The sequence below is a fragment of the Panthera uncia genome, chromosome B4 (genome assembly GCF_023721935.1).
Source record: "Panthera uncia isolate 11264 chromosome B4, Puncia_PCG_1.0, whole genome shotgun sequence".
NCBI classification, from domain to species: Eukaryota; Metazoa; Chordata; class Mammalia; order Carnivora; family Felidae; genus Panthera; species Panthera uncia.
The window spans coordinates 4569411-4586289 of NC_064809.1; the positions used below are offsets into that span (position 1 = coordinate 4569411).

General features: G+C 38.4%; 1 protein-coding gene across 1 annotated transcript in view; it reads left to right on the forward strand.

Annotated features, from left to right (window-relative positions):
• Positions 1 to 16879, forward strand: part of NET1 (neuroepithelial cell transforming 1) — a 60987-nt gene that overhangs the window by 9275 nt on the left and 34833 nt on the right. The window contains exons 2-3 of the mRNA XM_049624555.1: positions 10436 to 10502; positions 14061 to 14120. Coding sequence (XP_049480512.1) covers positions 10436 to 10502; positions 14061 to 14120 — 127 coding nt within the window. The remainder of the gene's footprint in view (positions 1 to 10435; positions 10503 to 14060; positions 14121 to 16879) is intronic.

Sequence of the window (16879 nt, forward strand, 5' to 3'; positions counted from 1 at the left end):
CATTTTTATTGTGATTTTATCTGTGGGTCTCTTTGAATGTATCTTCCTTGGAGTTCACTGTGTTTTCTGGATGTGTAGGTTATTGTTTTTTTAGTAAATTTGAGAAGTTTTCAGTCATTTCTTCAAATATCTTTTCTGCTCCTTTCTCTCCTCCTGGTACTCCCATTACATGTATGTTGGACAAGAAATTTAGCAGATACAACAAAATTTTATTTTTTATTTATTTTTTCAATATATGAAATTTATTGTCAAATTGGTTTCCATACAACACCCAGTGCTCATCCCAAAAGGTGCCCTCCTCAATACCCATCACCCACCCTCCCCTCCCTCCCACCCCCCATCAACCCTCAGTTTGTTCTCAGTTTTGAAGAGTCTCTTATGCTTTGGCTCTCTCCCACTCTAACCTCTTTTTTTTTTTTTTTTCCTTCCTCTCCCCCATGGGTTTCTGTTAAGTTTCTCAGGATCCACATAAGAGTGAAAACATATGGTATCTGTCTTTCTCTGTATGGCTTATTTCACTTAGCATCACACTCTCCAGTTCCATCCACGTTGCTACAAAGGGCCATATTTCGTTCTTTCTCATTGCCATGTAGTACTCCATTGTGTATATAAACCACAATTTCTTTATCCATTCATCAGTTGATGGACATTTAGGCTCTTTCCACAATTTGGCTATTGTTGAGAGTGCTGCTATAAACATTGGGGTACAAGTCCCCCTATGCATCAGTACTCCTGTATCCCTTGGGTCAATTCCTAGCAGTGCTATTGCTGGGTCATAGGGTAGGTCTATTTTTAGTTTTCTGAGGAACCTCCACACTGTTTTCCAGAGTGGCTGCACCAGTTTGCATTCCCACCAACAGTGCAAGAGGGTTCTCGTTTCTCCACATCCTCTCCAGCATCTGTAGTCTCCTGATTTGTTCATTTTGGCCACTCTGACCAGTGTGAGGTGATATCTGAGTGTGGTTTTGATTTGTGTTTCCCTGATGAGGAGCGACGTTGAGCATCTTTTCATGTGCCTGTTGGCCATCCGGATGTCTTCTTTAGAGAAGTGTCTATTCATGTTTTCTGCCCATTTCTTCACTGGGTTATTTGTTTTTCGGGTGTGGAATTTGGTGAGCTCTTTATAGATTTTGGATACTAGCCCTTTGTCCGATATGTCATTTGCAAATATCTTTTCCCATTCCGTTGGTTGCCTTTTAGTTTTGTTGGTTGTTTCCTTTGCTGTGCAGAAGCTTTTTATCTTCATAAGTTCCCAGTAATTCATTTTTGCTTTTAATTCCCTTGCCTTTGGGGATGTGTCGAGTAAGAGATTGCTACAGCTGAGGTCAGAGAGGTCTTTTCCTGCTTTCTCCTCTAGGGTTTTGATGGTTTCCTGTCTCACATTCAGGTCCTTTATCCATTTTGAGTTTATTTTTGTGAATGGTGTCAGAAAGTGGTCTAGTTTCATTCTTCTGCATGTTGCTGTCCAGTTCTCCCAGCACCATTTGTTAAAGAGACTGTCTTTTTTCATTGGATGTTCTTTCCTGCTTTGTCAAAGATTAGTTGGCCATACGTTTGTGGGTCTAGTTCTGGGGTTTCTATTCTATTCCATTGGTCTATGTGTCTGTTTTTGTGCCAAACAAAATTTGAATAGTGCATATATTTAAACCGAGAATTATACATATAGGAATTTATCTTAAAGTTATTGTACCGTATATGTGGGTATATGTGTAAAAAAGTACGTCACAACGCATCTTTATGGTAAAAAATTGAGAAAAAACAGTGATAGGAAATTAAATACATTATGATACTTTTACACAGTGAAATATCATTAACTATAATCGTTTTAAGTCTTTTTCCATAATTCAGACAGAGTTTTATGTGTTATCTCATATAAGATACACGTTTCTTTTTCGGGTCTGCATTTTCTTTCTGTACGTGTGCAGGTTTTTTCTAGGGCAGCCATTCTCATTCTTGTGGCATTAGGACTTCTGTACTTTCTTTAAAATTATTGAGGATACCATCGCTTCTCGGCCTTTTGGCTAAGATCAAGTGTAAAATTATTGAGGATACCAGAGAGCTTTTGTTGATGTGGATTATATTTATTAAAAATTATTACTTTGTTAAATGTTTTAAAACAGACCCATTATGTTTGCATAAACAACATATTTTTTAAAGGAAAGAGTTTCAAAAACAATATTAGTGAGAAGTGTCGAGTTTTTTTCATAAGTTTCATAAATTTCTAGTATCAAGCCTAACAAAAGAGCAGGATTCTTATATCTGCTGCTTGCAATATATAAAGATGAAGTATATAGAGAATGAAGTATATGAGTACATAAAGAAAATCTTCCCTGACACAGGTTTTTAGTTCAAAAATGCACGAGTCCTTTAATAGCCTTTTCAGACAATTATGGGTATTCTTTGATAATACACCAAAACTTGACAAGTGGCAGTGTCTTAATGTTTGGCTGCAGTTTGAATCTGAAATTGTATCAATGAACTTTTCATTCTGTTATATTAACAGTCTTTAGATCTGTTTTACTCAGCCATGATTTTGAGACATTATGTGTTTGTCGTTTGGAAAATACTCGTGTACTGAGTTAAGCAGATCTTCCAAAGGTTGATACATACTGACATATTGTCACATGCTATCAAAAAAATCATAGTCATTTATATAATCACTGGTCTCACCTGAAAAGCTTTTAAGGGTTGAGATGTCATGTTCACAACGATGGATACAGTTTTCAAAAATTCTAATTTTCATTTGAAAGCACAACTTTTTATCATTGACAACAATACTTCATTGTAGAGTTAATGCCTGCAAAATACCCAAGTCCGAATGATGGTAGTTTATCTGTTAGTGGGTCCCTCAAGTAAAAATATTGCTCTCTGAAAATGAATAGCTAATTCAATTCACAAATCCATTAATTACACTACTGCTTTTCCTCAAGACAACATCATTACACTGCCTATGTTCTCTTATTCAGAAAGGATCTTCCTCTGGCAATTTTTATCTTCAGATTGTTACATTGTACCTATTTATATTTCATAATTAATTGTTGTTTTTTTGAAGTGGATGTGTTTTGTCTCTGGCTGCTTTTCAGAGTAGAGAAGAGCAGATATAACCCAGTGTATAAACGGAAGGTTTGGAATTAGTTAATACAGCTTATACATTGTAACAAAAGAGAAGAAAAAGTTTATGGTATGTTGGTAAATTGGACAGTGTAAGTGTGCAGGATATAATGTTATACGATGCAGAGTCAGAGTCGTAAGCTGAAAGTGAGATGGGGGTGGGGAGGGAGTATTGGAAGAGTGAAGAGGGAAAGGTTTGAAGTAGTTCTTTCCAAGAGGAGGAGAGGAAGTGACAAGGGAAATGTAATTGCTGGGCAGAGTAAAGACCTACATGAAATGTGTGGTCAGCAATTTAAAGTGAAACTCGTCACCACGCGTTGGGGGTGGGGGTGAGTGTGCGTGTGCGTGTGTTAGCACACATGTACACATGGGTGAACACTGCTGTTGATGGGACCCACCTTAATCAGCCCACGGGGGGCGCCTGGGTGGCGCAGTCGGTTAAGCGTCCGACTTCAGCCAGGTCACGATCTCGCGGTCCGTGAGTTCGAGCCCCGCGTCAGGCTCTGGGCTGATGGCTCGGAGCCTGGAGCCTGTTTCCGATTCTGTGTCTCCCTCTCTCTCTGCCACTCCCCCGTTCATGCTATGTCTCTCTCTGTCCCAAAAATAAATAAAAAGTTGAAAAAAAAATTAAAAAAAAAAAAAAAATCAGCCCACGGGCCTGGAGCTCATTTCCAGCCACACCTATTGCTAATTATTAATGGTAGCCCACCAACCAAGAAACAGGTAGATTAGAGGATGCCCTGGGCAATAGAAATGGCTAGGATGCACAGAACTAGGAGAAATGGATGGCTACTGGTTTTAAGTCTGTGCCACGTTAAATAAAGGATTATGAAGATGATTTGCCCCTGCTAAATAGTACTTCTGGGGGAACATATCATATGTGTGATGACTGCTATAGGCCATGGCAGGGGAGAGATGATTAGGAGGAAGAGTAGAAACAGCTGGAATCCAGTAGGGTGTAAGCTTCTGTGTAGGTTTTACAGCGGGCCTCTCAAATCCTTCCTCCCCTTACATCCTCTCTTTGCTCTGGGTAGTAGGAAACGGGTCTTGTCCACAGACAGCCCTGGGCCCTGCCATAGGATTCAGAGCTTGGAAGACGGCCTGCTTTCTTGATCTAGTTTCCCTGACGCTGAGTCTGTTCTGGCTTCGCCTTTGATTCAATTCATCGTTTCCTCTGGGAATGTACATTCTTTTAGACTGAGACCCACAACCAAATAAAATTTTAGTTTTTAAAGAGTTTAGGCTTTATAGTAAGGCTTTTTTCCTGGGTTCAGACTCCGGCTCTTGAGAACTTAATCTCTTTAAATCTTACTTCATAGTATCTGTCTCATAAGGTTGTGAAAATCATATGACATAATTCATGTCAAGCATTAGAACGTACCTAGACCTAGCAAATATTCCAAGAATATTAGGTATCATTGTATTTTTTGCAGGAAACACCAGAACTATCACTTATTTACTGTGTATCAAAGAGTATTTAGCAGTTAGCTCTGTTGTCAGCTCTTGTAGAGGCGGTGTAGTATGGTTTTTCACGGCGTGGTCGAGCTGGACTAGCTGGGTGTAAATCCTGGTTCTGCCGCTGACCACTTTGAGGCCTTGGGCCGCTTCATCGATGCATGCCGTCAGCCTCTTCATCTGTAAAGTGGAAGTAGAAATAGGACCTGCCTTATAAAGTTGCTCTAAGGATTGAGTCAATGCACAGAACTCATATAAACTTCTATGTTTATATGTACATAATAAGCATTCAGTAAATTTCTTGCTGCTGTTATCAAAACAAACAAGCGAACAAACAAAACTGACTCCCATTTTAGTACTGAAAGAGAGAGCCTTAGCATTTAGCACAACTTCTTTTATACATGAGACATGTGAAGCTCTGTGAAATTTCACAGCTAGATACTGGAAAAAGTTTGTCCTGTATTTGCTAACTCCTAATTTAATGTTGTTTGCCACGCTTCCTCCACAGAATATCTCTAAAGAGACGTATTAGTAACATCAACCAACAAAATAATTACTATCACTCATGTAACCACGTTTAAGGAGCTCTTCTTTGCAAATACTACAATTATTGGATATAAATAACATTTAAATAATTCTATTGCTGCTCTTCGGGGCCTTGGGAGAATCTACTGAACACTGTACATCACTTGTATGGCAGGAATGTAAATCCATATGATCCTTTTAAGGATTTTATAACATTTTCCTTTTAACAGATGTGAAGTCATGCTCTCCGTTGGTAGAAAGATAACACCATGCCTATGATCTACCAGTAGTGATGGGACTTACTCTTTAAATTGTGATTGTCCAGTAAAATTGATGAATCTGTAGAATGATATCCAGGGCTAAAGGTACAGTCTTAAGCCAGGCCAGCCATTGTACAAACTCAGATCTAAGGATTCCTGCTCCCTTTAAGGAGATGTAACTTTTTGGATAGACTGTTTTTCCAAACATGTTTTAAACTAAATTAGGACATATAAACAAGTAGTTGAGCCAGTTCTTTATCATCTAGGATTGTCATTATTACTGTTTATGTAGTTGCTAAAAATAAAAGGATGCCCACAATAGCTCCCAAGGCTATTTGCTCCCACATCAAATGACCACTTTTTTTCTTAAAAATTTTTTTACGTTTATTTTTAAGAGGCAGAGAGAGACAGAGTGTGAGCAGGGGAGGGGCAGAGAGAGAGGGAGACACAGAATCTGAAGCAGGCTCCAGGCTCCGCGCTGTCAGCACAGAGCCCGACGTGGGGCTGGAACCCATGAACTGTGAGATCATGACCTGAGCCGAAGTGGGAAGCTCAACCAACTGGGCCACCCAACTGCCCCTGTGTTTAACTTTTTAAGAAATTGCCAAACTGTTTTCCAAAGTCCTAGATTTCTAAATATGTATGCTTTTAGAGATTGTTCTCTTCCCTCACCGTTACTTGCCGCTGTTATCCCCTGTGCCCTCTCCCCTGAATTCCCTGCTGGGGCAAGGCAACCTGATAAGGATATTGGAATTGAATCTTATAAAGACACTATGTGATAGTTTGAGTATTGGTGTAGGACGTTTTGATACCTGAAATGTGTGTGTGCTGGCTTCTAGATGCTCAGTGTTGTTCTAGACTAGAGAGGATCCAAGGTGTATCTATTATTTGGGGCTCAACAGATAACAAAGTTGAGAAAACCCCAGTAGGGTAAGGGATATAGTCTACTTAAGTTTCAGCTCCTGCAGCACCTTTATGAAGCGAAAGAGATCATTTCCTAATAGCGAAGATGCTAAGCAGTCCAGACAGTCCAGTACATCAGATCATTGACCCAAGTAAATGAATTGTTTTAATAATATCTGTCATTATGTCTTGCCCAATTTGCCAAGAAATTGAGAACCTGAGTAGTTCAGCATCCCAAACATCAACAAATGTTAACTACAGAGAATAGTTTTCATCATTCTTTCTACATCCATGGTACCCTTGGCATTCATTAATAGATTCAAATTTTAAATTTCAGGAGTTTGTAAGTAGTCTGTAACTAGGCTGAGTCATTTACCGACGTTGCACTGCTGTGTGTGGGACCAATGTCCTTCAGAACTGCTGCATTCTTTTCTTGTTTTACCACATGGGGGCTAATTTTCCATAGCAGCTTCGGGGGCATCACAGTTTTCAGTCATACTTTTTCATATTTTAGGTGCCCCAGGCCTCAAGTCTTCTTATTGCTAATGTCAGTGACCTAGTCGGCTATATTCCTATCTTTAGTCCTTCTATTTTGCTAGCTTTTTAAAAACATTACTTTGCTAACTCATTTTGGTTGTTTTTCATTGTAAACCCCTAAATATCTACCTTATTATAAACCAGTATCTTTACATTTTTGTGGTTTTCCCCTTTAATTGGAAGAATTATCTCACTTACGTTGTCCGGTACATTTTATGAAAATGTTCATTGAGCTACCTTTCCACTACTTATAATTCAACTTAGCTCTTAATTACATGCCATGATAGAGGAGGGCAATGACACAAATCATAATCTTTGAAAACATAATTTGGTTTAAGAGTGAATTAACGAACTTTTTCTCTTTTTGAACATCAACTTTATAATTGTAGTTATGTTTTGTTTAGACCAAAACTAGTTCAGTGTAAAAATAATTCACATTGTTCACAACCACACCAAAAGGTAGGAAAGGAAGTACGGATGTTAGAGGCCAAGGAATAATCCCAATGGGATTAATAGAAAACATGGTTTAATACACCAAGCTTGTTCCTTCATGTTTATTTTATGTTTTAAGCATTGTTTGGATGTGTAGAAAAGGGATCGGACACAAATTACTAAGAAGATGGAGTTCTTATTTCAGCTGTTAGTACCTTTTCAAATGGACTGTACTTTTAGTATTTTCTGAAAAGGCCACTTATAACCTTTTTGCTTCATGAAATCAAACATTTTTTCCCACAAGGATCTAAAATAGCTATTACATTTGGAGTCTGACCCCTGTGAAAGATGACTGCATGTCTTTCCAAGATTTTTAAAAGTTGGCACTGGCTTACATGATTTCTGGGCACAATTTGTTTATTGGGTTCTCTTTTTCCATGAGTATTCAAAACAAATAGGTGCTTGTTATTGACTTGGGAAAAAATAGCATTACTGTAAAACTGATTACAGCTTGTACTGGAAAGAATCTTGCCATCTGATTGGAAGAAGTATTTTTCCAGTTGACCTATTTAAAATTCCTAAGAGCTATTTTTCTTTCCAGCTTTCAAACATCAAATTCATTCTGGGGTCAGTTTGGTTGATTCTAGAGAAATGAGTAACTTTGGTTTTGTGCTCTCCTCAACACTTGTCTTAAGGAAGTACTTACTGAATATTTTAAGTGCCACCATGATTACTACTTTGTAATGAATATTTGCATTCGATTAAAAATAATCTTCTGAGAAATCCTAATTGCTGCTTCTCAGCACAGTTCCCACTGATGATCTTAAGAACCACGTAGTATCTGACAGAACTGAGAGCAGTGTTTTTAGAAAGTGTGATCAATGGATACATATGATATGAGGGTCTCGATTTTCCCTATGAAACCCTATAAAACCTTATAAACCTGTACAACTTGTTTAGTCGTATGGATTATAATTATTTCAGATGTCAGTTGGTTTAACCTAAATACGGTACCTCTTCTAGTGGTTTATCAAGAATCATACCATTGTCTTCATTGTTACTTTTTCTGCAGTGACAAGGAAAACTAGTTCTTAAGTTATCTAGCTCCTCTAAAGAGGCTGTCAGAAAAAAAAAAAAAAAACAGCTTTAAGAGTAATAAAAGGCTTACTGTGTTTTAATCTTTCACAAATAATTTTTTAGGAAATATTTGCTTTAAATGCCTTAAGATCTTTCAGCATCTATTTCTAATTATTATTAGTGGAATTGTATTTTCCCAATGTCAGCAACCTTGGTAGACACTGAACTGAACCGGCACAGGGAGGAAAAGGAACAGTCTACCGGTTTCGTCATTGAACCCTCTTTCTAGTCTGCTTCTGACTTCGCTGCTATTGCGTTAGCCCCTTACCATCTATTGGAAGCAATAGTGAGCTTCCTCCTAACTGGTCTTTCTGACCAGTCTTGCGTTCTTCCAGTTCATCCTTCTTGTTACTTACAATTCCATAGCTGACAGCTGCCACCTTACGTATTCAAGATCAAGTCCATTCTCTTTAAGGGTTGCTCTGGAAGGCCCTTCCTTATTTCTTCTGATACGCAAAGATAAGGAACTATTGTACCTACAGTTTCTCGAATATGATTCGTTTCACTCCCCCTTAACGTGTGCTGTTCCCTTTGCCCAAAAAGGCCCCAAAAAGCTCTTGTGTGCTTTGCTAATTGCTGTTTCTCAGATTCAGCTTCAGTATTACTCAAATGTTGATTCTTCTGCGAAGCCTTTTTGATATCCTCTTTCTCCCTGTAACCATTTTCCCTTGTGTTCCTTGTCAAAATACAAACAAACTTCTGCCTTATATTTAGCTTAGAAAACTACCAAAGCCCTCGTATTTGATTTAAGCTTGCAAATTCTTGTGGGCGTAGTAGCCATCTGTGGTATTTCTGTAACTTATAGTGAACAAAGACCGTGAGGATCAAGGGTGAGAAGTGGAACGAATATACAAAGGGAGGATGGCCTTAGAATCCAGAAAGCCGAGCAATAACTTTGTGACAGTCAACCCGCAGTGGCCAGGCTTCATCAGTAACTGTCAGATTCCCTAATTTTTCTCTTTGCTTCCAACTTTGAACCAATCAGAACAAGCCCGATGTGCATTCCCAGGCAATCGCAGAGGAAGCGCACTCACCTCAGCTTTGCGGGCCCATAGCGTCCCATCTGGGCACACCTGAAGCCTTCCCTTTTCTCCACCGTGAAGATTTCCCACTCTCGCCTGCCTTTGGGTCTGCCTTTGGGTCTGCCTTTGGGTCAGTGATGGTGGGGGGACTCCCTTGCCTCTAGCAAGCTCTAAATAATGACCCTTCGCTTTTCGCCTTTAATTTTCATTTATTTCGATATGAGGGAAAACCTATTTTATATTTATTTACATCTGAAGTGGTTAATGGTAAGTATAGTTTATAAACTGTATTTCCTGTGCGAGGTATGTTTTGTGATTTTCTACACGTTTCACAAACATAGAGGTTTATATTTTATAATGGTTAAGACAGCTTTTATTATAAGGATTTTCTTAATTCCTTACATTGAATGGAAAAATAACACAGAAGAAAAATCTGTCACTTAATAGTAACAGACAAAATCCTAGTCAAATTTTAATCTTGCTTGAGATCTTTGTCTTGGATATAGTTATTCAGAGTTCTTCCCCCCCCCCCCCTTTGGTTAATTAAACCATAATTTTTCAAAAAATCAGTATATGGAAGAGATGTAAACAAATGCAAATTAATTGCATTTGGGTTTTATTTATTATGTTGAGCATCCTTTTATTCCTGTTCTTACGATATTAGGTGTGCATGTTGAATTTTATTAGGCAATTTTTGCATCATTTATTGCTTTTTATTTATCCTATTAGTTTAATATGCTGTATAAGTAGATTTCTTACTACTGAATCATGTATATGTTTCTAAAATAACCCTGCTTGGTTTGGTGAATTATTTCTAATTTGTCTATTTTATCAAGGCCCTTTCACTTTTATAAAGATTCTAAAAGTGACCAGAACTTACACCCCGATTTTTTTTTTTTGCATTCCCTCATTTTTATTTTTACAATTGACTGATTAATAAAGCTGCTTTAAACAATTTTGAACCTATGAAAAAGGTAGCTTTTTATGTGTCTACTGCTTTATGTTACTGAAGTTACTCTCAATTTATTTATTGCCTGAATTTTCTTTTTACAGACATTCCCTTCGGAGAGGTAGCTCCTTCACATTTTTAACACCTGGCCCCCATTGGGACTTCACTTTGGTGAGTAGCAAACTAGGTTTTTTATTTTAAGACACTGATAGGATTAATTCTTAGGTTGTCTTTCAGTCTGGTGTACAGTTCACTTGTCTGTACTTATCTGAGTGTCTTGAGGTCTAGAGTTACTGTTACATCTTTGTATGTAAATGTATGTAAATGTAACTGTTACAAAGTTACATCTTTGGTGGCCTGATGTAATTCTTTTCTGCTATAAGGTAAAAATTTATTTCAATTAAATACAAAATATATCTTGAAAAGTACCAGATCTATTTATTTTTAGCCTTATGCAGTCCTTCCTCTTAGTCCTACCAGTGTGAAAATTAAGAGAATATATTATGAAACATGAAGTTGTTTTTATGTACATAGTCTTACAGCTTTTTTTTCTTGGTTGAAAAGTATAAAAATGATTGCAGATAGTATATATGATGAATGAATTATTTTCTGTTATTAATCATCCTAGTATAGAGGGACTGTTTCATTATTTTTAGAATGAGATTTACCGAGGCATCTAACTGTACAAACTCACACCAGAAAATTGATTTTTTATAATTAAAATTCATTACCTTATAATTCTATAAATAACATGTACAAATAGAGCATGATTTTTATGTTTCCTTATTTGGGGGAAATAGCAAAAATCATTCTGTTTCTAGTTTGCAAAGCTTTACTTGATCGTGTGCTGTTGGGTTCGGCAATACATATTCATTTGTATTCTGTTCTTTTGTATTTAATTTATATTTCTGTTGGGGACTTCTTTTAAGATTTTTGTACTCTTATACAAATTACATGTATTGTCGGTCAGTAAAGCATTCATAGCAAGAGTTTCCTGACTTTAATACAATTCTATATCGTCCCTGAAACTTTTTTCATCTTGGTTTCTTTCCCTTACGAGATGACAAGTCTAAACTCAAACAGAAAAACTTTAGTAGAGAAATATCTCCAAACTTGATTTTGCAAAAATCACAGTAAGACAGGAGAACAACTGCTGTTCACATTAGAAAGGAAGAGACACAAGGATGTCATTACTTAGGGACAAGATGACTGTTTACGTAGAATATCCAAGAGAGACAGTAGGATGTCTTTACTTAGGGACACTATGACCGTCTACACAGAATATCCAAGAGAATATTAATAGCAGCTGTTAGAACTAATAAGAGTTCAAGCAAGATTACTGGCTATAAAATTTATAAAAAGAATTCAACAGAAGGTATATACACTTGCAATATTCAATTAAATGTAATTTATAAAGATGCTCTTATTGAAACAAAAACAGTTTTTAAAATTGAATAAATCTATGAAAAGATCTGTGAGATTTTTATGGGAAAAATTGGAAAGCATTAGTAAAGAACATAGACACCAAATTAAATGGAGAGATAGTCAAGCAAGGAGAGGCTCAATAAGATTAAAATGTCAGGACACCTCATATTTATAAATTCAGTGCAGTTCTGATAGAAAACCCACTCGAGTGTTAGAGCTCTCGTTCTACAATTCAGGAAGAAAAGTCGAAGGCCCAGAACAGCATGTGAAAGTCGGGGAATGTCTTACTTCGTGTGGGCTGTTAAGACTTCCTCCACGGGTACGGTGACTACGGGCACGGGACGTGGGTGCGGGTGTAGTCGGTAGACCTGCGGTGAGAAAGAGCCCGGGACGCGGCGTGCGGATGAGAGCTGACCGAGGAGCCGTGCTCACGGCCCGTGGTAGTGGGGGTGAGGCAGCTAGCTGTGCCACTTCATACCAGGTACCCACAAATTCCAGGTGGATGGAATATATGCATGTGAAAAGCTCAACTTCAAAATATTTAAAAGAAAACACAGTAGAATGTTTTAAAATCTGTTAAATTTCTTTATACATATGCTAACACATGCATATGGTTTTATATAAATGCATAAGGACAGTCATGTATGAGAGTTTTCCCTCAGTACACTTCTTTTTGCCTGGCAGTTTCCTGCTCCTGTCCTTCCTCTCCCCCGTCAGTCCTTCCACCCACGCACCTCCACTCTAAGCCGAGTCAGCAATACCTTATCAGTCCCTTTGTGTTGCTGATACAATTATTTTTGTTTTAAAGTTTACTTATTTATTTTGAGAGAGAGAGGGAGGGGCAGAGAGAGAGAAAGAATTTCAAGCAGGCTCCACACTGTCAGCATAGAACCCGATGTGGGGCTCGAACCCACCAACTTTGAGATCATGACCTGAGCCGAAATGGAGAGTTGGACGCTCAAGCAGCTGAGCCACCCAGGAGCCCCCTTTTTTAAATTTTTTTTTTGCTCATACAATTATTTACAAACACACACAGCCTCACATACAAGATACACACATGCAGGATTTTTGCTTAGTTTGCTTTTCAAAATTAGGATCATATTCACAGTTTTTCTGGATCTTCTGGATATGACCTTAGGATCAATAAAGATTTCTTGTCCCTTCATTTTTTTCGTGTTTCCCAATCCTGATTTATGTATATTGTTCTCTCATGTCTTCTTCCATTTTCTTAATGTCTTTTAGCTAAATTTGGAATAGTATGTCATAGTTTTGCTCTGCTTTTTTGAGCATTTCCTTCTGAGGTGTTTTCATTCCCTGTAGGGATGTTATTCTTGCCCTTTTCTCTTTTTTCTTGGAGTTACTTTGTGTAGGATTTGACTCAGAGAATTTTCTCTTCATTTTAATGTGGATTTAGTTTTTCTGAAAACTTTACAAAGAGGCTTGGTTCAGATAACTTTTCTGACTTCACAGAGCTCCCTTTCTTCTTGTTTTTGTGGTGCCTTCTGAGATTTCCAGGCTCTATCAATTTTCCCCACCTCCATCTGGACTTTATCTTTCCTTTGGCCTGTTGTCCCTATCCTGCTCGATTTTGATTCCGTTCCCCCCAGTTTCTCCTTGGGGTGGAGCCAGGTCGTGGAAGGGAGCCCTGGCCGGTCAGTTTTGAGAATTCCAAGAGCTAGGCTGTGTCACTGGTGACCTGAAAAGTTATTTTGACGTGTGGGTGGGTGATGTGTTACTGAGGCATCGTTCAATAGTGAGAGAAGACAGAAATCAAGCTTGTGCACAGTTTTGCCACTACAGGCACCAGCAGGCCGAGTGAGGACAACGACTAATAACTAGGAGCGTGTTGGTCTTAGCTTATAAATCCTGCTTCAGGCAACAAGTCTTCATTACTTTGGGCCATGAGGAAAGGGTATTTTTTTTCCTAGTGAAGACCCTCCTCCCTCTATAGGGTAAATAATATGTGTTCGTTTTTTTAAAAAATTGGTGCCTTTGTGTTTAAAACATATTTTACTTTTTCTCTAACAAGTACAGACAGCCCTCGACTTACATAAGAGTTCTGTTCTGAAAAAAACTTTACATAAGGGTTTTTAGTAGAATGGAAATTTGCAGCATGAGATGATTCAGTCAAGGGGGCTATTTAAATAGTATATATGCTAGAGGTGATTTGGCATCCCTCAGAAATAATTTCCTTATGAGTACAGCTTCACTTTTTTAACGTGATTTTTCCGGTTTTATGGAGTCTGTTTAATGAAGTAACATGCATTCCTTCTGTATAAGAATGAAATCTTTTTTTTCATACAGAAAAGAAAGCGGAGAGAGAAAGATGATGATGTCATAAGCCTTAACAGCCTTGATCTGAAGGTAAGCCTTACTGCCCTGAAAGAATTTAAAAATTTAAAAACACTTTAAAAAAATTTTAAAGTATTTAAAAATATGCAGATAGTGTTTCTTCTTGTGCTGTAAGAATAACAAATGCTGGGGCGCCTGGGTGGCGCAGTCGGTTAAGCGTCCGACTTCAGCCAGGTCACGATCTCGCGGTCCGTGAGTTCGAGCCCCGTGTCAGGCTCTGGGCTGATGGCTCGGAGCCTGGAGCCTGTTTCCGATTCTGTGTCTCCCTCTCTCTCTGCCCCTCCCCCGTTCATGCTCTGTCTCTCTCTGTCCCAAAAATAAATAAAAAACGTTGAAAAAAAAAATTAAAAAAAAAAAAGAATAACAAATGCTAACGTTTTAAAAATTTTTAAGTGCAAACAAGAAAAGCGCAAAACCGAATAATACTGGCTTTTACAGATACTGTCTTTTTTGTGTCCACTTCTTTGTTCAAAATGAGGTGAAAGCTTCCCTCAGAACATTGTGGGGCTTCAGCCAGTGATCCCCCACTCACCTGCGTACAGGGGCCCGGCCCTACCTACCCTACAGGGAAGGTAGGGACTGTGGTGAAAAAGAGGAGTGTGCCCTCCTGGAAGCGCCACCTGCTGCCGCGCTCTCTCCGGTGCTGCTTGTAGGACGGTCGAATCCGGACTGTTAGGTGAAATCTCCGGGTCTTTAGTGTTAGACTGTGCAAGCCCAACAGCTCGTCTGCAGGTCAGACGTGGCTGCGCATTTCCAACGTGTGACCTATCACAGACTAACCTCCAGGGCACACTTGAAAATGATTGTGTATCCCTTTATGTAAAAGTGTAGTTAAGTCCCCAAACCTGGTATCCCCGGAATTACTTAGTCCATTTTTGTTGGTTGCCAAATTTTACAGAATCATCTCAGTTTTAAGAACCTTTTTTAAAGATTGTTATGTAAACGTTATACATTTTTTAAGTGAGATTTTTTAAATGTTTGGCATCATGTTTAATGATGGCAGCTGCTACTTGTTTTTAAAGACAAGGTATTTTATAGGTCTGCCCATCAACGTTTTACCAGATCCAGCAAGGCCTCTGTGTGTGTGTGTGTGTGTGTGTGTGTGCGCGCGCGCACGCACATAGGCGCAAACATACGTAATGTCTTTATGGAAGAATTGTGTGTTTTAAGTGTTAGGCTTTTTGCAAAACAGTTTCAGTTACATTTGAAAATCTTGTATTCAAAGAGAAAAAAAAAGGATGAAATGGCAACCCTTTTTTGGTAGGCTTCAAATCAGACCACGTACAGAAATAGGACAGTATTTCATAGTTTGCCGCGGTAAAATCCATGGTCAAATCTACTTAAACATGATCCTCCTTTTGTTTACCCCAACTTCAGCAGTTACCATCATACGATCGAATGACAGTCATTTATCTGTCTACTCGGCTACTCGCCCCTGGATTATTTTGAAGTAAATCCTTTAGGTTGTATCATTTTCTCTGTATCATCAGATTTGGTGCTCACACTGCCTTGATTTGTCTGGCACCTTTTTCTGTTTTGGATTTGTTCATTTTGTCTGGAGTTGAAATTCATAATAAAGTCTATATGTTGTGATTATATGTCTCTTGATAGGTTCTGTGGGTTTAATATGTAGGTTCTCTCTCTAGCTTTTTGCTTTGTTGCAGTTTTTTGTTGTCGAAAAGGAAATGATGTGTAGAGCTTTACATAGCTCCATGGTATTTTGTCCCTCTCTTTCCTTTATTTCTGTTAAACGGATAGATCTCGAGATCGATTTGGGCTGTGTACTTCCCTCGAGAGGTATATAATAATCATTTTGTGCTATTATCAAAATGAGTTAATTATCATTGCCTAGATTTATTTATTCATTGAAGGTTGCTAAGTGGATATCATGCCTTGATCAGTCATCTTTATTAACGGGAACACTTCCATAAAAAGAAAGGTCCCCTCAGCAACCATTTTGTTACTGTGAGGTACTTACCTACACTAAAGGAGGGTAAGTGCTTGATTCCTTTACCAGTTTTCAAAAGAAATGAGTTTTATTCGTTAAAATTCTCTAAATGTAATTAATGATTTTTTTATATGACTATGAACTTATGGATATTTGTACATTTGTTGTGCTTTGATCTATTTCAGTTACTACTCTTACAGTGCTTAAATTATCCCATCTTTGGCCACTGGATGCTGCTTCAGGATGGCTTCTATGTCCCCTTTTCCCCCAGTTTTAAGATATAATTGACATACAGCATAATGTAAATTTAAGGAATGCAGTGTATTCATTTCCTGTATCCTTTTGACATGACCCTCACCTCATATCTAGACACTTAAGCCTAGCCTCCTTTTCTCCCAGGATGACAAGTTATTCCAGGCCCACTTGTACATTTTGCTGTTGTTGTTTCTTAATGTTTATTTATTTTTGAGAGAGAGAGAGACAGAGTGTGAGCAGGGGAGGGGCAGAGAGAGAAGGAGACACAGAATCTGAAGCAGGCTCCTGGGTCCTAGCTGTCAGCACCAAGCCCCATGTGAGGCTGAACTCATAAACCATGAGATCATGACCAGAGCTGAAGTTGGATACTTGCTTAACCAGCTGAGCCACCCAGGTGCCCCTTGTTGTTGTTGTCGTTGTTGTTTCTGCTCCATACCCGATGTCAGTGGTCATTTCTAAAAACCCTGGTTTCCTTAGGAAATGGTAGAGGCTTAAACCAGGGCATTCTGAACACTCCTTGCTGCTTTATTCATTCTTGTTTCTGTGCCTTTTTAATGGACGGAGATAG